The 23,513-nt window shown below is 40.5% G+C and overlaps 2 protein-coding genes across 3 annotated transcripts in view; both read left to right on the top strand.

The window, feature by feature from the left end:
* The window catches only part of LOC143715450 (uncharacterized), a 101,444-nt gene extending 97,519 nt beyond the window's left edge, over positions 1 to 3,925 (top strand). For both annotated transcript variants that reach the window (XM_077207262.1, XM_077207261.1), the window contains one exon: positions 72 to 3,925. In XM_077207262.1, the coding sequence (XP_077063377.1) occupies positions 72 to 841 (770 nt within the window). In that variant the 3' untranslated portion in view covers positions 842 to 3,925. The remainder of the gene's footprint in view (positions 1 to 71) is intronic.
* The window catches only part of LOC143716530 (uncharacterized), a 128,341-nt gene that overhangs the window by 2,321 nt on the left and 102,507 nt on the right, over positions 1 to 23,513 (top strand). The window lies entirely within an intron of this gene.

Below are 23,513 nucleotides of genomic sequence, written 5' to 3' on the forward strand. Positions count from 1 at the left end.
CTGATATCTGTTGTTTTCTGCTATTAAATCAGGGTTCACTTGAACTGGTTCTAATTTTATGTTTATTTTAGATCGGATGGAAGTGAAAGAGGAAAAACAAGAACTGGAGGAATTTAAGGAGGAACATCATGACTTTAAAATTCAAGAAACAAAAGCCAAAGAGCTGCACACCTGCACTCAGTGTGGAAAGAGCTTCAGTCAAAAAGGAGACCTTACGACACACATGAGGATTCACACTGGAGAGAAACTGTATACATGCTTTCAATGTGGAAAGAGTTTTTCTCGAGCATCAGGTCTCAGTATTCATCTGCTCCGTCACTCTGGAGAAAAACCATTTAACTGTGATCAGTGTGGTAAAGGTTTTAATTCACCATCAGATCTAAAACAACACCTGTTAGTTCATTCAGATGAGAAGCCTTATGTGTGTTCTCTCTGTGGAAAGAGTTTTTCACGGCTGGAATGTTGTAAAAGGCACCAGAAAACACATAATGAATTGAGAGATCATGTGTGTTGTGACTGTGGGAAGAGCTTTACTAGAGCTCGTGAACTGAAACTGCACCAAAGAATTCATACTGGAGAAAAACCTCACAAGTGCTCATATTGTGACAAGAGTTTCACTCATTTGGGAACACTGAATTCCCATAAGCTACTTCATACTGGAGAAAAACCTCACAAGTGCTCATATTGTGACAAGAGTTTCACTCAGTTGGGACACCTGAAATCACATGAGCGAGTTCATACTGGAGAGAAGCCGTACTACTGTACTGAGTGTGGAGAGAGTTTTAGACATTCATCTAGTTTTCTCAGTCACATGAAGAAATATCATAAGTTGTCACAGTGAGCAACATTTCATTTTCATGTCAAATACAGTCAAGTAAATGTTCTGTGATTAACAAAATATGGAGTTGCTCCAAAAAGAACATTATCTAGTTTGACTGTGCATTTGGTGAAATGCTTAGATAACTAGAAAGAATATCACATGCAGTTATAGGAAATAAACAAGCAAACAAAAATTGTCTTGAAAAAACCTGTTGAATTGTGATTGTTTGATGTAAAAAATCAAGTGTAGCGTCAGTTCTGGCAGGTCATGTTAGTCAAGCTCGCAGCAACTGATCCACGTCTACCTATAGAAATACGATGAGAATCACAGCATCCATATATAAGCTCCTTCAGTGTTATCAACAGCTATCGTGTTTCTCAGGAGCAAATTACCCTCCTCCATCCCCAGCTCCACCTCTCTCAGTCAGGATTTGGCATTCTGATTCCCCTCTGAATCAGTCTAAATTCTCGAATTATGTTGTACATTAAAATATTGAATCAATGATACCTGCAATACATTCACATTGGTTCTGTTCTGTTTACCCTAAAGCCCAATTTATACTTCTGCGTCAAACTCACGCCGTAGCTATGTTGTAGGCTTTGTGTAGCATGTGTATCCTTCAGCGTACCCTGACATGCACCTCTCCAAAAATGTAACATGTCAATTCTAGGCGTACAGCAAGTGCTGTGATTGGTCTGCTAAAACCCCTTCCTCGGGTTTCACATGCTCCCTCTGCACGTGTAATTGCGCGTCAACGCGGACAACAACGCAGAAGTATAAATGAAAATCAACTCGTAGCCTACAGTGTAGAGGCTCTGGCGTAGGTCCGTCACAGAAGTATAAATCAGCCTTAAGGGGGGTTATTGCTGCTCTCCCTGCTCTTATCCATGCTAGGCTCAGGGAGTTCTTGCCCAGAACAGAACCATACCGCCAATCCAAACTGTATGCTAATTGTCCATCGTATTTGAAGATAGTGGTCCTGACTGAACTTAATTTAATGTAAAAACTTTACTTCAACATCATTACTGAAAAACACTTTGTAAGGCTCCAGATTGTAATGACTCTATCTGCCTCTAGTTGGCGCTGACCTGTAATGACTCTCCCAGCCATTAGGGATTAGTTTGTTTGTGTTTGGACTATTTAAGCATGCCTCTTTCTTTCAGTTGTGTTCAGTCTTGAGCCTACTATGCTTGTATTTTCCTTGCCAAGAAAGCTAAGTCTCTTGTATTTTTCGATTTGCCTTTTGCTTATCTTTTGTTTCTTGGATTTTTCTGTGGAAGCTAGGCTTCCTTTTTGTTGTACTTTTAAACTTGGACTCTTCAGTAAAAACACCTTTTATTATCTAAGTCGTGTCCATCTTAGTCATGGGAAGTTCGGATCATTTTACTGACTCTTCGAATCTTTGAGTCAATTCGTTCATTTAAGTGGCTTTAAATGTTCTGCTTTTAATAGCCACATTCCTGAAAACATCTACCTATAATCTTGATCATATTTTGAATTAAGAAATCATTATAATTGTAATGGTCATCAGCTGGAGTGCCCTTGAGAGCCACCAGAGGGCACTCCACTTCAGATATTTTGTTATACCCTCACAAACCACATTTCCCATAACTCACTGCCCGGACTCATCATCACCGATCACATTCACCTGTATGTCATTACCTTGTTTAGCTCACCTCTTATAAGCCTGGTTTTCACATTCACTCACTGCGTAGTTTTGTCTGCTGTTGCACTGCATCACTGAACATTTCTCTGGTTCCCTGTATTTCGTTTTTTGGGACTCTCTGCCTGCCTCTGGATTACCTGTTTGCCTTGTTCCCAACCTTGTTTGTTTTGTTAGTTTGGACTGCCTTCCTGTGCTTGAGCCTTTGCCTATGTTTGACCACGATTATGGATTACTCTATTAAACTGCATTTGGATGCTCAGCCTCCTGGAATACCTTATGGCTGACAACACCCCGCAATGGACGTTAAAACAATATATTGAAATTGCCCTGTAACGACTGAGACAAATCAGACAGTTATTTGTTATAGTTAACAAATAATATTTAAAACTCACTCTGGGATCTGTGGTCACATCCCCCAACAAGGGCAAGAAGGATATTTGGTTACCATGAGTACGATCAGATAAGTTTATTGCCGTGAAGACAGAAACAGACTTTGAAACAAACTTCGCTGCATTAATCATAGACGAACGGATCTATAAATGAACATGCACCCCAGAAAATTGTGTGAATGAGTTAATGTTTTGTGTAGTGTCTTTTAATTCTTTTCTTTTTTATTTTTGATACTGTAGACTATTTTGATAGAACCAACGGTCAATGTAACCTCACCTATACAATGTTTGGGCTCTATAACCTGGTACTTTGAGGATCGAAATGACTGTGTACATGATATGTCGATAACAACAACATATTAGTATTACAATAATCTTTCATAGTTTCTTCATTAGCTACCATCCATCCAGCGTGCACATGCAAATGAGCACCCTTGAAACAAAGAGCCATAAACCAAATTCTCCCGTCTGGAACTTCCACCTTTCTTATTGGCCGAGCCAACCCTCGGTTGTTGAGACCTTTCTCAGGCTTTATATTGCATCTACACCAGCCATTCACTCTCTTTGGCCTTCTCAGTATGTTCGAGGTACTGTGTTGTCCTGTGTGGCTGCAGTAAGCCTTGACACACAACCAGCCATGTGCTCATTCAGGGGCCCCAAGGGCCCCGGCAGGCTGTGACCGCTAGGCCTTCACTCTCCCAGAGTCGATCTAACCACGCAAGTTCCTCATATCTTCTTCATCCAACGGAGAAGAAAACGATTGCAACTTAAACATTTGACACTCACAGAACCAACAAACGTCAATTTTCAACAACTTCCAGAATTGTGTCCACTGCAAGGCCGTGCAAGAATGCTTTTAAGAAGGTGCTTTGAAAATGATAATATTGATGGTTCTTTTCATAGTTAAATGGATCTTTTGCATAGTTCCATTTCCTACCTCCAGTTTTATTCTGTCACTTTCACTTTCACCATCTACCTATGAATGCATGAATGAATGTGTAATTGTATGTTATGTTTTCGTGTTTCTATTAATAAAACTTGTGAACAATATGTATTGGGTTCTGATTCTCTGCTTGCATACGAAGTTTACTTAACGATTTAGATTGTGACTACATGCTCTTAAGAGTACTGTACAGTAAGAAAGACATTTCCCTTCCCTGGAAATGAATATTTCTTAGAATTAATAAACGATTAACGCTGAGTGTCCACGGGACAAACAGGTGGGTTGAAGTAAAAATTAATTTTACTACATTAAGTTAATTATATTAACTGATTCAAATATTCATAATCAATTATAAACATTTATTACTGATTATTAATATTTCATAGAGCTAATTTGCTACAGCCCTTTGGATAAGCGGCTCGCTATTTACTGGGGGCTTTGTGTATGAGGGGTCCCATGAACTCACAAGATCCCCTCAGCCTGATATTTACGTCAGATCTGCTGAGCCTCTTCACGTCAGTTCTGCCGAGCCTGAGCTGCTTCACGTCAGTCCTGCTGAGCTTGCACTTCACGTCAATCCCGCTGAACTTCTTCACATCAGCCCTGCCGAGCCTGAGTTCATTCACTCCATACCTAATCCTCACGTCATGCCTGATCTTCATGTCACGCCTGGCCAGCCTGATCTTCACGTCATGCCTGATCTTCATGTCATGCCTTTTCAGCCTGATCTTCATGTCATGCCTGTTCAACCTGATCTTCACGTCATGCCTGATCAGCCTGATCTTCACGTCATGCCTATTCAGCCTGATTTTCACGTCATGCCTATTCAGCCTGATATTCACGTCATGCCTGATCAGCCTGATCTTCACGTCAAGCCTGATCTTCACAACATGCCTCATCAGCCTGATCTTCACGTCAGGCCTGCGCTCCACGTCGGCCCTGCCGAGCCTGCACTCCTCGTCCGGCCTGCGCTCCACGTCGGCCCTGCCGAGCCTGCACTCCTCCTCCGGCCTGCGCTCCACGTCGGCCCTGCCGAGCCTCTTCGCGTCAGTCCTGCCGAGCCCGCTCTTCACGTCAGTCCTGCCGAGCCTGCTCTTCACGTCAGTCCTGCTGAGCCTGCGCTTCACGTCGGTCCTGCCGAGCCTGAGCTACACGTCGGTCTGGCCGAGCCTCTTCACGTCAGTTCTGCCGAGCCTACGCATCACGTCATGTAGGTCCCTTGATGGGACCATGGAGGTTGCGCCGCCATGGTCGCCTGAACTGTCTGGTCCACCCTGTCCGCCCGAAGGGTCGTCTCCGCCAAGACCCCCTGAACTGTCTTGTCCACCCTGGTCCCCTGAACTGTCTGGTCCGCCAAAGCCCCCTGAACCGCCTGTACGGCCTGCTCCGAACTGTCTGGTCCACCCTGGTCCCCTGAACTGTCTGGTCCGCCCTGGCCTCCTGAACCACCTGTACGGCCTGCTCCGACCTGGCCGTCTGCACAGCCTGCTGTGTAGGCTATCTCATGTCTGAAATAATAAATAAGACAGACACACATACACGCATAATTGGCTAATAATAAAAAATAATAAAATTCCCTCCCCTCGACCCACTGCGCTGACCTGTCAGCAGCACGTCAAGGTAAATGTGCATAACATATGCGTGTTTTATCCTAAATAAATAGTGCGTGACGATGCATGTGTAGTGCAAAAATACGAACAGATTTCTCAAAAGAAAAGCTCCAGATGCTTCTGGTGGAGCATCAACTTCATCTTCTTGCAGCAGTCCAGAGTTGGCAGCTGAAAGCGGCAGTAAGAAGAAAAGACAGTACATCGAAAATTACTTGTCATATGGCTTCATCTTTATCAGAGATCCATCGTGTCTCTTCCTCTGTATTTGGTATGTAAGGAAAAAATGTGAAATTAAGCAATGGTTCCTTATGTGTGAACAAGCCTTATCTGTGTTCTCCCTGTGGAAAGAGTTTTTCATGGCTGATCAGTTTTAAACTGCACCAAAAAAAAACTCAATGAAGTGAGAGATCATGTGTGCTTTGAATGGTGGATGTGCTTTACTACAGTTGCCGAACTGAAACGGCACCAAGTAATTCATACCAGAGAAAAACCTTTCAAGTGCTCATATTGTGACAAGAGTTTCACTCAATCTGAAAACCTGAAAGTACTAGAGAGTTGTGAATGGATGTTCCTTATTTTGCAAGCCTAATCTCATTTGACCCTGAGTCCCAAATCAAAAACAGTACATTTGTTATTTCAAAAATAAAAAGTTTGTTATACGATGAGAAAATAAGCCAAGGTACTTCTTTGAACAATCCCATTCAAACAACAAGTGAGATGTTGTTTCAAGTTTAGATACAGAATGTGAAGAGATGTCTTGAAATTAGAAAGAAAAGAGTTACAGTTATAGTAATTTTGAAGAATTATATAATGAAGTTCTTTCAGCTTGTTAAGAGGGCACTTTATATCCATTGACGGTCCTCATGCTGTAGAATATTTATTATTAATTGAACTGCATGAACATTACTTGACCTATTTTAATGATCAAATCATTTCAAACACCATATTAGGAAGGGGTCAAGCGATTTGCAAATATAAACAAACATTTACCGTAACTCTCTCACTCTCACTGAGTGGGTGTAGGTGATTCTTGACCCTTGATTTCAGTATTGTTTGTTTTCAGTGTGAAGGATTTTTAATAGATAAGATAGTAAACTGTCTTTTAGAACTTATGTTTCTGACTCTAAAAATCTGGGCCCGTATTCATAAAAGAATCTTAAAGGGGTCATGACATGTTTTTGTTGTATTATGTTCCCTTAGGTGGAATTATAGTATTACTATAGTTTTTTGGACAAAAAACGTTTAAAATGTAGTGATTTATGACATTTTCCCAGCCTGTTTCTCATCCTCTGATTCAAACAGTCTGTTTTGGGGGTGTTTCCCCTTAAGGGTTCAGTGTTAACGCCAACTGTTATGATTGGCTAACGTCACTGCTTATGCATAAAAAGTAGTTTTAAGATGAAATACATTACTTACAGTTTGCGGTGTCATTGCTGGGCCCAGAATAGTCGGCACGGCCTGATCTTTAAGCAAAAGTTACTGTGATTTGTTCTCAAAACAGTCATCCTTGAAATGTAGAGAACACACGCTTAAATTAACACTGCCGTGTCTGGGACGTCCGCAAAAAATAAACTGCAACTATTTTTCCCTGAAGTCTCGTGATCTTTCGGCAGCATATTCAAACATGTTGTTTGTCCACAGTCAGGAACAGCACATCTGCGTGGCATCACCATCTTCTTGTAAACAGACCCACTCGCTGCACGTCGACTGAACACATGTGAGCGCGACAACGATGAGATGACGCGAAATGAGGCGTAGTTGTCTTGTGCTTGAGGCGGTCATATGCAAACGACTAGTACGTCACTTCATACCGTGACGTCACTTCATACCATGAATCCACATCGAGCTGTATTTAGAGCTTGATTAAATAAATTGTTTGTTTATAATGGGGAGGATGTCTTAAGCTATGAAACTTGCAGGAAGTTTTAATGATACAAAGACCTCTTGTATACCAAAAGATCAAGGCAAATTGGGTTTCTCATGTCTTGACCCCTTTAATGAAAAGAGTAGCTCCTAGTGACAAAATTCTAAGAAAATTCTTAGAAATGTGATCGTTTACTCTTAAAATTAAAGAAAAAATCCTAGTAAAGAAAAAAGTAATTCAGAAAGCATCTTAACCCTTAAAAGAGGTCTTGAGGTCAAAATTGTTAGGAGCACGGACGAGGACTTTTAAGAGGCTTAAGAGTTTCTTTAGCAGAGGAGAAAATGGCAGAAAGACGAAGAGGGAGAAGACATGTGTTGCAGACAATGGATGACAGTGAGTTAACAAGACGCTATAGATTAGATCGTGCAGGGATCATGTTTGTGACTGATCTTATTAGAGACACGCTAACAAATACCTTATAGCAGTGGTTCTCAACTCCAGTCCTCGGGACCCGCTGCTCTGCACATTTTGTATGTCTCTCTTATCTGACACACTCAGTTCAGATCATAGAGTCTCTCCTAACGAGCTGATGATCTGAATCAGGTGTGTTAAATAAGGAGACATACAAAATATACAGAGCAGTGAGTCCCGAGGACTGGAGTTGAGAACCACTGCCTTATAGGAAATGAACAGCACGGTAAATAAAAAAAAGGGTTTATATACACATATATAACGTGTGTGTATGAGAACGGTCAAATAGGAAAAATTCCGCATGTAATTTCAAAGTGAAGGCTTAGAATAGACCCCTATACTTAAAATCACTCTTTTTTCCCTTCTTGGACAACCAACCAATCACAGTCTTCAAAAGATTGTGTCATACATAGCAACGGGGTCAGCCCCGCCTCCTCACTAAGATGAAAGTTTTTGTCTTTTCTTTACTCAGAGTTGCTCTCAGATCGGTCCCGAATCGCTCTTAAGCTAAGACTCCTAAGTAAAAAAAAATTAAGCTAAATTAAGAGTTTTCTGAGAGGATTCTTAGAATCTTTATGAATACGGGCCCTGACCTTTTGATTATCTATCCTTATGATAAACTTTTATCTGACTTCCCCTTTGGGTCTAATATTATGACTAACTCTTACCTGACTTCCCCTTTTAGGCATCGTAACATTCTAACATTTGTACTGTTCGAAACTAGTGAAAACTCATGAGTTTGGTTGTGTGAGTGTAAAAATAACAAATATGGGAAATGAAACTAGACAGATGTCTAAACTTGAAACCTTTTGGTTACCTAGTAACAAGAGGGCTTATCTATGAAGAACCAATCAAATTGTGATTTGTGACAGAAATCAAATTGTGACAGAATGTGAAGAGATGTCTTGAAATTAGAAAGAAAAGAGTTACATTTATAGTAATTTTGAAGAATTCTATAATGAAGTTCTTTCAGCTTGTTAAGAGGGCACTTTATATCCATTGACGGTCCTCATGCTGTAGAATATTTATTATTAATTGAACTGCATGAACATTACTTGACTTATTTTAATGATCAAATCTTTTCATACACCATATAAGGAAGGGGTCAAGCGATTTGCAAATATAAACAAACATTTACCGTAACTCTCTCACTCTCACTGAGTGGGTGTAGGTGATTCTTGACCCTTGATTTCAGTATTGTTTGTTTTCAGTGTGAAGGATTTTTAATAGATAAGATAGTAAACTGTCTTTTAGAACGTATCATGTTTCTGACTCTAAAAATCTGGGCCCGTATTCATAAAGAATCTTAAAGGGGTCATGACATGTTTTTGTTGTATTATGTTCCCTTAGGTGGAATTATAGTATTACTATAGTTTTTTGGACAAAAAACGTTTAAAATGTAGTGATTTATGACATTTTCCCAGCCTGTTTCTCTTCCTCTGATTCAAACAGTCTGTTTTGGGGGTGTTTCCCCTTAAGGGTTCAGTGTTAACGGCCACTGTTATGATTGGCTAACGTCACTGCTTATGCATAAAAAGGTAGTTTTAAGATGAAATACATTACTTACAGTTTGCGGTGTCATTGCTGGGCCCAGAATAGTCGGCACGGCCTGTTCTTTAAGCAAAAGTTACTGTGATTTGTTCTCAAAACAGTCATCCTTGAAATGTAGAGAACACACGCTTAAATTAACACTGCCGTGACTGGGACGTCCGCAAAAAATAAACTGCAACTATTTTTCCCTGAAGTCTCTGGATCTTTCGGCAGCATATTCAAACATGTTGTTTGTCCACAGTCATGAACAGCACATCTGCGTGGCATCGCCATCTTCTTGTAAACAGACCCACTCGCTGCACGTCGACTGAACACATGTGAGCGCGACAACGATGAGATGACGCGAAATGAGGCGTAGTTGTCTTGTGCTTGAGGCGGTCATATGCAAACGACTAGTACGTCACTTCATACCGTGACGTCACTTCATATCATGAATCCACATCGAGCTGTATTTAGAGCTTGATTAAATAAATTGTTTGTTTATAATGGGGAGGATGTCTTAAGCTATGAAACTTGCAGGAAGTTTTAATGATACAAAGACCTCTTATATACCAAAAGATCAAGGCAAACTGGGTTTCTCATGTCTTGACCCCTTTAACGAAAAGAGTAGCTCCTAGTGACAAAATTCTAAGAAAATTCTTAGAAATGTGATCGTTTACTCTTAAAATTAAAGAAAAAATCCTAGTAAAGAAAAAAGTAATTCAGAAAGCATCTTAACCCTTAAAAGAGGTCTTGAGGTCAAAATTGTTAGGAGCACGGACAAGGACGTTTAAAGCTGCAGTAGGGAGTTTTGAGAAAATGTTGACTTAGCCTGAAAATTTGAAAAAGCACAACTTACAGGTCCAACCCCCTTGCTCTCTGCTACGCTACAGCCCTCCCTCCACAGCTCGTCCCCCACAGCGGAGCCTGCCGTGAACGCGCAGGCTAGTAAGCAGGACCACCGATGACGGCGGATTATGAACAGTTATGGAACATTCACTAATAGGGACGAAACATCAACAATATGCTTTACATTGACTATGGCCTGTCCATACTTTGACTACAAACTTGGTCCTCAAATCATTATGTATTTTGCAATACATGTAACTTTATAAGTTGCACTCTTTCTATAAGTTATAGCTACAGAGATAACGTTAAAGGATTAGTTCACTTTTAAAAAACTTTTGCTGATAATTTACTCACCCCCATGTCATCCAAGATGTCCATGTCTTTCTTTCTTCAGTCGAAAAGAAATGAAGTTTTTTGATGAAAACATTCCAGGCTTTTTCTTCATATAATGGACTTCAATAGGACACAAACGTTTCAAGGACCAAATGACAGTTCACAGTTTCAGTGCAGCTTCAAAGGGTTTTAAACGATACCAGACGATGAATAAGGGTCTTATCTAGTGAAACGATCGGTCATTTCAAAAATAAATAAAAAACTTTAAGTTTTATAAGTACAAATGCTAGCCTTTGATCTGTTCTGTGATGCACGTTCGTTATCCTGTTCGAACTCGTTCATCCAAATGAACAAATCTTTTTTCGAGTCATTCATTCGTTGAATGAACGAAATGACTCAGAAAAAGACTCGTTCAAAATGAACAAATCTTTTTTCGAGTCATTTCGTTCGTTGAATGAACGAAATGACTCGAAAAAAGATTCGTTCATTTGGATGAACGAGTTTGAACAGGAGAGTCACGAACGACGGTTCGCGCTCGCGCTGTGCAAGAGAGGGGTGATCAGCGCGTGCACGAGCGTGATTGACACTGCTAAGACATTCCTCCTGGCTCTGATTGGTTGTTTCTGACCGGGAGCGGTGTATTTCTGCAAATGGCAGTAGGACCACAGGGAGGAGCCAGAGGAGCTTGATTTTTTTCACAGATTATCTGTCTCATATTCTACTTTCAGGACATAATGAGAGTTTTAACAAATATTTGTTTACAAAAGCTACCTACTGGAGCTTTAAGAGGCTTAAGAGTTTCTTTAGCAGAGGAGAAAATGGCAGAAAGACGAAGAGGGAGAAGAAATGTGTTGCAGACAATGGATGACAGTGAGTTAACAAGACGCTATAGATTAGATCGTGCAGGGATCATGTTTGTGACTGACCTTATTAGAGACACGCTAACAAATACCTTATAGCAGTGGTTCTCAACTCCAGTCCTCGGGACCCGCTGCTCCGCACATTTTGTATGTCTCTCTTATCAGACACACTCAGTTCAGATCATAGAGCAGGGATGGGCAACTACGGTCCTCAAGGGCCACTGTCCTGCAGAGTTTAGCTCCAACCCTAATTAAACACACCTGAACAAGCTAATCAATGTTTTCAGGATTACTAAAAAATAATTTTTGTCAGGGTTGGAGCTAAACTCTGCAGGACAGTGGCCCTCGAGGACCGGAGTTGCCCATCCCTGTCATAGAGTCTCTCCTAACGAGCTGATGATCTGAATCAGGTGTGTTGAATAAGGAGACATACAAAATATACAGAGCAGTGAGTCCCGAGGACTGGAGTCGAGAACCACTGACTTATAGGAAATGAACAGCACGGTAAATAAAAAAAAAGGGTTTATATACACATATATAACTTGTGTGTGTGTATGAAAACGGTCAAATAGGAAAAATTACGCATGTAATTTCAAAGTGAAGGCTTAGAATAGACCCTATACTTAAAATCACTCTTCTTTTCCTTCTTGGACAACCAACCAATCACAGTCTTCAAAAGATTGTGTCATACATAGCAACGCGGTCAGTCCCGCCTCCTCACTAAGATGAAAGTTTTTGTCTTTTCTTTACTCAGAGTTGCTCTCAGATCGGTCCCGAATCGCTCTTAAGCTAAGACTCCTAAGCTAAGACTCCCAAGTAAAAAAAATTAAGCTAAATTAAGAGTTTTCTGAGAGGATTCTTAGAATCTTTATGAATACGGGACCTGACCTTTTGATTATCTATCCTTATGATAATCTTTTATCTGACTTCCCCTTTGGGTCTAATATTATGACTAACTCTTACCTGACTTCCCCTTTTAGGCATCGTAACATTCTAACATTTGTACTGTTCGAAACTAGTGAAAACTCATGAGTTTGGTTGTGTGAGTGTAAAAATAACAAATATGGGAAATGAAACTAGACAGATGTCTAAACTTGAAACCTTTTGGTTACCTAGTAACAAGAGGGCTTATCTATGAAGAACCAATCAAATTGTGGGAAAATTATGTAATGTTTCATGTCATTTTTGTAATACCTCTATTCTATAAAAACTCTTGTATTCGTGTTTACTGTTGGGATTCTCAATGGAATTTGTCTGAGGTAAATACAATGGAATACATCTAAATACTTAAATACACCCGTTCAATTACCCATTAACCCTCTGTTGACTAAGCTCTTTTTGGTCCATTTTCTCTATTTTTACATTTGGGGTTATAAACTATATGTTATGGAGATGGAACACTATGTGTTTGGCATCTATGGATGCAGAAGACCCTAAGCTAAGCTAGTGAAAATGTACAATAAACTAGAGAATTTCAAAAACGGAAATTCGATTTTTGGCATTTATTTCTGAAAATCACACATCACACAACAATAGTGAACAGTTTTTGAACAAAAAAATATATTTGTCAAAGCCTTTGCTTGACAGACATATGTAATTGTTAAATAAAATGTGTAAAGAACAATGAAAAATTTAACTTTATTTACAAATAGTCCCAGGCTTTTTTCTTAGGAATGCTTAGAATTTTCTAAGCAATGCTTTCTCCTCGTCACTCTCCAGTAATTGTTCCAGAGCTTGTTCCACCGTAAATCGTTTGCTGCTTGCCATCAAAGAAGTGCTAAAACCATAAATAATGCAATAATTGTATGTGTATATATAAATATATTATAATTGTTCTGTCTCTCTCTCTCATATCTCTGTGCGCTCTCGCTCCGTAAAGCCTTGTTTATACTCGACGGCGCGTCCGTTCGCTTTCTGTAGTCTTTGCCACTCAACGCTGTTTGCGTAATAGCATATCACCCCTTGCAAGGCTACAGAGTCCTCCGATTTGCTAGAATACGTCATGGTAACCTTCCTCTGATTGGGTAAGAAAAATATTCCTCCATCGGCAATTTTTCCATTGGTTGTTGTTCGTGAATCTGCCAAACAACATCGATTTCATTGGCCTTTGACGTAGTGGTATTGCGCAACAAAGAGGTGTGTATACAAGCCGGGTACGTTTGTTATAACTGTTTTCAGTGGGATCTGAGGAAGACGGCAAAAAAGACCGCACCTCTCTATCATTAATAGTTTTTAAGATAATTACACATTTGTAAATGTATGCCATTTTGGGTGGTACCGCCCAATCCGCCCCCAGAGGGTTAATGCAATTATCTAATCAACCAATCACATGGCAGTTGCTTCAATGCATTTAGGGGTGTGGTAATGGTCAAGACAATCTCCTGAACTCCAAACTGAATGTCAGAATGGGAAAGAAAGGTGATTTAAGCAATTTTGAGTGCGACATGGTTGTTGGTGCCAGACGGGCCGGTCTGAGTATTTCACAATCTGCTCAGTTACTGGGATTTTCACACACAACCATTTCTAGGGTTTACAAAGAACGGTGTGAAAAGGGAAAAACATCCAGTATGCGGCAGTCCGGTGGGCGAAAATGACTTGTTAATGCTAGAGGTCAGAGGAGAATGGGCCGACTGATTCAAGCTGATAGAAGAGCAACTTTGGCTGAAATAACCACTCGTTACAACCGAGGTATGCAGCAAAGTATTTGTGAAGTCACAACACGCACAATCTTGAGGCGGTTGGGCTACAACAGCAGAAGACCCCACCGGGTACCACTCATCTCCACTACCAATAGGAAAAAGAGGCTACAATTTGCATCAGCTCACCAAAATTGGACAGTTGAAGACTGGAAAAATGTTGCCTGGTCTGATGAGTCTCGATTTCTGTTGAGACATTCAGATGGTAGAGTCAGAATTTTGCGTAAACAGAATGAAAACATGGATCCATCATGCCTTGTTACCACTGTGCAGGCTGGTGGTGGTGGTTTAATGGTGTGGGGGATGTTTTCTTGGCACACTTTAGGCCCCTTAGTGCCAATTGGGCCGTTTAAATGCCACAGCCTACCTGAGCATTGTTTCTGACCATGTCCATCCCTTTATGGCCACCATGTACCCATTCTCTGATGGCTACTTCCAGCAGGATAATGCACCATGTCACACAGCTCGAATCATTTCAAATTGGTTTCTTGAACATGACAATGAGTTCACTCACTGTACTAAAATGGCCCCCACAGTCACCAGATCTCAACCCAATAGAGCATCTTGGACAGGAGAGGACGCTGGTGCTGATTGTTCGCCGCTTCTCCTGGTCTTTTTGCCGTTTCTTTGCCGCTTTTCCGGTTATTAGTTTTGCTTTTTAAATACTGGATGTGTCCACTACAGTAATAAATGGACTGTAAGTATACCAGTTTATATCCTTTGGACTGCCATGAAGTTTTGATGCCTACCTGCCGTCCTGCTATGGCGAGGTTATAGTGGTGGTGGGGCTTTCTCTAGCTTCTTGGTTCCTGCAATACCTCTGCCTTTAAAACGGATATCTGCAAAGAAATATTTTTTCTCCTGACGCCGTGGATTATGCTGTGGACTATCCTGGTTGTGTGGGTGACTATTATACCTTATTGCCCTCTTGGATTTTGGCTAAACGCAAGGAGCGGTGCCCAACCTGGCACTGTGTTGACGACCGACATCCTAATGGAACAACATAGGATTTCTAGCGGTACTGAAATCAATTCGCAACAGGATCTTCTACCACGCCGAGCCCGGTATATCCATAGAGGGTCGGGTCGCCGGTTTGTTGTGTCCAAACACGGTGACCACAGCAACATCGCATCTCTCTGGACGGCCTTACGCCACGTCGCACCTGGACTACGTCATCAGAGCGCCACCACTGGAGGAACATTTAACTCCGATTGGTACAACAGAAAACCTGGAGTGGATCACAGCATCCTACGTCCTTGTAATAAACTGGATCTCAAAACTTACATTATTATTGAACAATTTAATGTGCAGTCATTGTCAAATAAATCTGGACTCATACACGATCACATTTTGGACAAAGGGATAGATATTCTCTGCCTAAGTGAGACCTGGCAGCAGCCTGATGTCTATTCCTCTCTTAATGAGGCCTGCCCTGCTGGGTATTGCTATCTTTCTAAGCCCCGCACAACTGGCCGGGGGGCTTGCTGTAATACATCGCAGCAATCTGGTGCTATCACCCGTGGCCATTCCCAATATGGACACATTTGAAAGTCTTGTTTTTAATTGTAAACATCTGTTTTCTGCAACAATACCTCTTATTTATCGCCCGCCTAATCCACATTCAACATTCATCTCTGACATACACAGTTTTCTTATTTCCCTTTGTACAATATACTCCAACATTTTAGTTATTGGTGATTTTAATGTACATATGGACTCCCAGACTTGCAGACTGGCATCTGACTTCAAATACACATTAGATTGTATTAATCTCCATCAGCTTGTTGATGTCCCAACACATACTAAAGGTCATATACTGGATTTAGTGATTACTGACTCTCTTACAGTTACTGGCCTTGAGGTGTATGATGTTGGTGTCTCTGACCATCTGGCAACATTATTCAAAATTCCATTGTCATTTTCTTTTCATAAACCAAAACGTCAGATGATTTCTTGAAATATCAAAAACATCGACTTCATCTCTTTTAGTCAGGATTTACATATTTTCTCCCCTTCCCCAGATTTGTCAATGGATGAACTTGTGAATTTTTACAACACCAGCCTTAGCTCCATTCTGGATAATCATGCCCAAATTAAAAGCCGGACTGTCACTTTCTCTAGGTCCACACCCTGGTTCACAGGAGAACTTAGAGAGATGAAGCAGTCTGGTCGTGTCCTGGAGTGGACCTATAAAAAGTCTGGTTTGATGGTGCATAAACTGGCCTATCGAGAGCATCGTAGGGCCTATGCTAGAGCTCTTTCAAAGGCTGGGTCACAGCATTATTCCATGCTGATTAACAACAATGCAGGGGACTCCAAAAAATTGTTCTCCACAATTCACCACATTCTCAAACCACAGACTCCATCCTTTTTCAGCCATACCGACTCAAATTGTAATAAATTTATGAACTTTTTCATTTCCAAAATAGACTGTATCCGCTCACCTCTCTCTCCTCTCACATGTTCCACTCCTGACACCCCTACAGTACTGATCACGCAAAAACTGTCACATTTTTCGTCTACAATGCAGCAGGAGGTCGAGAATATTATCCGTAAATCTAAATCATCTACTTGTTCTCTTGATCCCGTTCCCACCGCTCTGCTCAAAACCCACCATTTGTCCATTAGTCCTCTTATAACTAAATTGATAAACCTTTCACTGCAAACAGAAAATGTTCCAATAGCTCTAAAAACAGCTATTATTAAACCTCTTCTTACAAAACCAACCCTAGATCCTGAACCTCTGTCAAATTACAGACCCATCTCTCACCTCTCATTCATCTCAAAAGTGTTAGAAAAAGTGGTTTCCTCCCAGCTTCAAACCCATCTCAGTTCCAAAGGTTTGTACGATAAATATCAATCTGGTTTTCGCTCTCAATACAGCACAGACACAGCCCTCATCAGAGTGACTAGTGACCTCCTTATGGCCTCTGACTCTGGTTCCACTTCTCTGCTTATCCTCCTCGACCTCTCTGCTTTGTTTGATACTGTTGATCATCGTATCCTTCTTCACAGACTTCAGCACTATATTGGTCTCTCCGACACTTCCCTAAAATGGTCTCGCTCCTATCTTACAGATAGGACTGAGTGTGTAGCCTTGGGGGAGGCAAAATCCTCACCTCACCATTGTTACCTGTGGGGTCCCCCAGGGCTCCGCACTCGGTCCAACCCTTTTTACTATTTACACGCTTCCCCTTGGTCGTGTCGTCAGCAGGCATGGAATTCACTACCACTGCTATGCTGACGACACACAACTTTATCTTCATATCACTCCCTCCGGTTCCCCCTCTGCCATCATTTCCCGCCTTACCTCCTGCCTGGAGGAGATCGGGGCATAGATGAATCAAAATTTTCTGCAGCTGAATGGCTCTAAAACAGAAGCCATCCAAATCGGAACGCCTCACCAATTACGTTCGTCTCCTTTCACACTTGTTTCTTTTCTTGGCAATACTATTTCTCTCTCTCCCTCCGTTACTAACCTTGGGGTCAAGTTTGACCCATATCTTTCTTTTGACAATCATGGCACCTCAATCTGTAAAACCTCGTTTTTTCACCTCCGTAATATTTCCAAACTGCGTTCCTCTCTTTCCTTCTCAGCTGCAGAGAAGCTCGTCCATGCCTTTGTCTCCTCCAGGCTGGATTACTGTAACGCACTGCTGTGGGGAATCCCTGGTAGGAGTCTCCAAAAGCTCCAGTTTGTGCAGAATAGTGCTGACAGGGTCCTAATGAGGGTGCGGAAACATGAGCACATTACTCCTATCCTAAAATCCCTTCACTGGCTCCCTGTTCACTTCCGCATAGAATATAAGATCCTCTTGCACACTCACTACTGTCTGCATGGTGCGGTTCCCACATACCTCACTGATCTCCTTTCCCGAAACACCTCCACCTGGACCAGAGCAGGCACACGGCATCTCCTGGTTATACCTAGGACACGGCTCAAGACTAAGGGCGACAGGGCTTTTAAAGGATCCGCTCCTCTTCTGTGGAATGCCCTTCCAGAACAACTCAGAGCTCCCAAGACTATATATATACAGCTGCTGTGTTTGACAGAAACCTGGCTAAAATCAAACGATTACATTACTTTAAAATTCAACCCCCAAGATCACTGTTATAAACAACTAAAAGGCAAAGGGGGAGGTGTTGCTGTACTATACAGTAATATCTTCATTATTACTAAGAGGTCCAGTTTTTAAACAGAATTATTTTGAAGTGTTGGTGCTTTATGTAACTCCATCAAGTGTAAGTGATAAATAACATTTGACATTTGTGCAGCTACTGTATACAGGCCACCATACAGACTTTTTTTTTTAAATAGCTGATTTTATATCGGAGTTAGTACTGGCTGCAGATAAAGTCCTAATTGTTGGTGATTTTAATATCCATGTAGATAATGAAAAAGATGCATTGGGATTGGCATTTAGAGACATTCTGAACTATATTGGAGTTCAGCCAAAACAAACTTTGTTGTATTATTTTCCTGTTATCACTATTAGCTATATAAATAAAGGTGACTTGACTTGACTTTTACTGCATGCCAGACTACATGTTTCTGTTAATTTACACCCAAATTTCAACATGATTAACCTGTTATTTTTAATAACTGCGCCTTACTGTTAATTTTAGGAAATATATGTTAAATAACACCTCATTTTTGTTATTTAACACCTCATTGTTAAATAACATAATTTTTGTTATTTAAAGCTCCAGTAGGTAGCTTTTGTAAACAAATAATTGTTAAAACTCTCATTATGTCCTGAAAGTAGAATATGAGACAGATAATCTGTGAAAAAAATCAAGCTCCTCTGGCTCCTCCCTGTGGTCCTACTGCCATTTGCAGAAATACACCGCTCCCGGTCAGAAACAACCAATCAGAGCCAGGAGGAATGTCTTAGCAGTGTCAATCACGCTCGTGCACGCGCTGATCACCCCTCTCTTGCACAGCGCGAGCGCGTACCGTCGTTCGTGACTCTCCTGTTCAAACTCGTACATCCAAATAAACGAATCTTTTTTCGAGTCGTTTCGTTCATTCAACGAACGAAATGACTCGAAAAAAGATTTGTTCATTTGGATGAACGAGTTCGAACAGGATCACGAACGTGCATCACAGAACAGAGCAAGGCGAGCATTTGTGCTTATAAAACTTAAAGTTTTTTATTTATTTTTGAATCGTTTCACTAGATAAGACCCTTATTCATCGTCTGGTATCGTTTAAAACCCTTTGAAGCTGCGCTGAAACTGTCATTTGGTCCTCGAAACGTTTGTGTCCTATTGAAGTCCATTATATGGAGAAAAAGCCTGGAATGTTTTCATCAAAAAACTTAATTTCTTTTCGAAGAAAGAAAGACATGGACATCTTGGATGACATGGGGGTGAGTAAATTATCAGCAAAAGTTTTTTTTTAAAGTGAACTAATCCTTTAACGTTATTTTAGTAGCTATAACTTATAGAAAGAGTGCAACCTTATAAAGTTACATGTATTGCAAAATACATAATGATTTGAGGACCAAGTTTGTAGTCAAAGTATGGGCAGCAGGCCATAGTCAATGTAAAGCATATTGTTGATGTTTCGTCCCTATTAGTGAATGTTCCATAACTGTTTATAATCCGCCGTCATCGGTGGTCCTGCTTACTAGCCTGCGCGTTCACGGCAGGCTCCGCTGTGGGGGAGGAGCTGTGGAGGGAGGGCTGTAGCACAGAAGAGAGCAAGGGGGTTGGACCTGTAAGTTGTGCTTGTTCAAATTTTCAGGATAAGTCAACATTTTCTCAAAACTCCCTACTGCAGCTTTATTTAACCGCAAAATCGAAAATTCAAGCAAAGATGTCGGATAGAGTAGGCTAAGATGGTCTAGAGATAAATTGCGATATGCAATTGTATGCTTATTATGAAAAAAGTTATTATTTATCAGTGGAGAAGTTAGCAATTTCATTTCGTTTTTTTTTAGGTTGCTAAACAACAACTGATTCAGTCAACAGTGCAATCCGAATGTAATGAAGTGAATGGGTGAAGTCAAAATGGGTGAAGCACTAAGGAAACTAGGCTAGAACCTGGTGCGCTAGTCTTTCCTATGGGCCCAATCCACCCCAAGACTATTACTGGGGAGAGGGATGAAACCAACAACAAATAAGAAAAGAAGAAACCGCTAGCCGGTGGTCACAGTTGGTTCACTAACACAAATCTCTTACAACCCACCGGTTAGCAGGAAAAGAAAAGAAAAAAAAGAAATAAACATTACCAAAAAGCATCTAAAAAGCAGCACCTGCACATTCATACACATTTAAACATATTCAAGAGAACAGCAGCCGACAATGGATTGGCTGTAGCCTCTATAAAAAAAAACAAGAGACGCAGTGAGTGCTCTGTGTGCCTTAAAGTCATAATCAGTCAGTCTTTTACATACAGCTACTAAACACACACACACACGCCTAACACCAGACCATAAATCCATCATCAGTCCGTCTATTTACATAAAGCTGCTAAACACACATTTTCCTTTTTACCAAACACATAAAGTGAAAGCGAGCCGAAACGGTGAAGGAGGGAGATGAGAGAGAGAAACAAAGAACGTCTCAAACCCACAGGCTACACATAACAAACTAAATATTGAATGCATATGAAGATTAGACAAATCAAACACACTGATTTCTCTACTGCAAATGTTATCAAGAATAATCTTGCATATTCAGAAATAAGAAAGTTTGCGGTGTTTTCTGTGCATTCGCAAATGTGTTTGTTATCGTGGGTGTAATAGCCTTTTATTACCCTATTAATAGGCCTACCCTACACTCCGGATTTTACGCGAGACGGCCTATACATTTAGTTGAGGAACTGCGCTCCCAATGTGTGTGTGTGTCTCCCCTGTTCTTTTTGAACACGGTGTAAATATCCGTATGACACGCAGCACGCTGGCAGGTGCCACTTTATTATGTCTTGGCGCCACTATCTGAAATAACATTGATACAGTATTTTTTTGCCTTCTGGGAAGGAGCACAGAAGGCGGCATTTGAACCTGCAACGAACACGGAGATCCATGTCGGAAGATCTATAAACTATCTATAAACAATAGGCTAAAGTTAGGCCTATAACGTTTAAGTAGCATTCCCGTGGTCAAGTTTGTGTGGCATTCTTGCCATGTGTCTGGTTAAAGCAGATTCATCCTGAAAATCTAACTTAACGGCTAACATAAATCTATTTACTGATAGCTGTTTATGATGCTAGATAACGTTAGTTGGTCTAAGACTGTATTTGATGAATTCATGTCAGCTGCTCATCTTTGATGGATTATAGCTGTTTGGGCTACCAGACATGCTGGTGCGACTATTCTATGTGCAGGTTTTAGCCTATCAATGAGGTAAATCCTGCAAAAACAGCTACTACTGATCGGGTTAGTGCAGTATCTAGCCATGTGAACAGATATTGTCTTTTAATTGCATTGGTATTAATAGTGCACCCTATTTTTTTTTTTTTTTTTTTTGCTGTTTTGATTATCATTGAGTTGTAGATCAATGTTTACATTTGTTTTGTTTTGTTTTTTCTTTTTATTACAGATGCAGGGTACCATCCCTGATTACACTGCTGTTCAAGATGATATCCCAGGATTTATATCTCAGAACCAAAAATGATGTGTTGGCTTTACTAAACTTTTTTATGTAAAAAGGTTCCACCGGTTCCCCATAACTGGGTTTCGTTAAACAAACATTGTTCATGCAACTTCAACATCATGGAAGTCATTTTAAGCGACCCAATGAAACTCTGAGCTGAGTGTTAAATGAACACTGAAGCAGTGTTAAAGTTAATGAGATAATTAAGTGAATAATTGAGTGATGATTGAGCATTATTGAAGACACCTGATGTTAACAAGCAGAATCATTGAAGGAGAAAACCGGAATTTCAGGTCACCATTATGGAGATGAGGTTTTGTTTTAGTTGGGCTCTTGACCCTCACATCATTAACTTTTGATTATGTTTGGCTGCTGTACATGAGTTATAACAGCCAGATGATCAATTAGAAAAGGTGATCTGATGATGTTGGTTGTGTATTAACATAATCATTATATCACAATAATTTGACCTGAATCACTGAACTCATAGAGAACTCAAATCTGAGTTAAGTTTACCTTATGGATTATAGCAGCACTGCCTGTTGTAGATAGGGTGACCGCCTGCTGATAAGCCCAATGGGTATGTTTCTGAGGGAGAAATCAAACTTTTTCACCAGCATCTGAATCAAATAAGGAAGAAAGATAAGAGACAGAATTAAAGCAACATTCATTTTTATGATAAGCTTCCAAATGGTTTTCCAGTATAGACAGAGGAGTGCAAACCCATCACCATCACAAGGTGACAACAATACAAAAAGGTGCCAAGATACAAAACAATGACATATTGTTTTGTACACAATGACATATTTGGACCTAAAAGGCTAACGTTACTGTTTCCTAAGAGTGACACGTTTGCGCCCCTGTAGACAGTCCAACAATGTTGAAAATCAATCAAACTTCATCTTAGACAAATGGGGTCTTACATAACTTGGTTTCTTACCTTCAGGTTTCTTCTTGAACTTGTATTTCTTGTTTACTTGTACAATCTTGTTCTCTATTTTCGAATTGGAAAGCGCTCATCTAAAAGTTCCTTCCCAGTGTCGTATGCACGTGCGTGCGCTGTCATGACAACAACGAAAACGTTGACTACAACCTAGTCAGCAGTTCAACTGAGGGGTGTGTCACGTGGGTGTGGCAACAGTAGCGTGTTGAACTGTCAAGTAATGTTCGTTTGGCTGCCTGGGGCTCGAGGATATATAGAGCGACAACTTTTTTTTTTTGAGCAAGCATTGATTATGCGTGAAACGGTCTGAATTTGCGGGACATATGAATTGGGCATCAAACGCTGTGCGCGCACGCGGTACGCTGGACGGGTGGTCATCCTAGTTGTAGAGCATACCATTTTTAGCCTTTTCAATGGAATCCAAATGATCAAATCAATAAAAAAGAAACAAAAAGAAACTTAAAAAAAATAGCTTATGTAGGCACACACAGACATCAAGAATCAGCCTGTGATTCTCAACAATGGTGACAATTATAAAGCATGTTGCAGTGCATTCTGGGTGCCACCAATCAAAACTCATTCATGGCTCCCATCATGCATTGCTGCATGAATAAATAATGAGCTTATGTTCAGAGATGATCTGTTTGTCACCATTGCTGAGATTCATACGCTAAATTTTGATGTCTGTGTGTGCCTGCATACAAATGTTTTATTGAAAGATTTTTTGAAGAAGTTTTTGTTTTGATCATTTGGATTTCTTTGAAAAGGCTAAAAAAATGGTATGCTCTACAATGGCAGTGCTGCAATCAGTGCTGCAATAATCCATAATGTAAACTTAACTCAAAATGTGGCTTCTGTATGAGATCAGTGATTCAGGTCAAATGATTGTGATATAATGATTATGTTAAAACACAACCAACATCTACAGATCACATTT

The sequence above is a fragment of the Siphateles boraxobius genome, unplaced genomic scaffold (genome assembly GCF_051911475.1).
Source record: "Siphateles boraxobius isolate OS27281-9 unplaced genomic scaffold, OSU_SipBor_1 6, whole genome shotgun sequence".
NCBI classification, from domain to species: domain Eukaryota; kingdom Metazoa; phylum Chordata; class Actinopteri; order Cypriniformes; family Leuciscidae; genus Siphateles; species Siphateles boraxobius.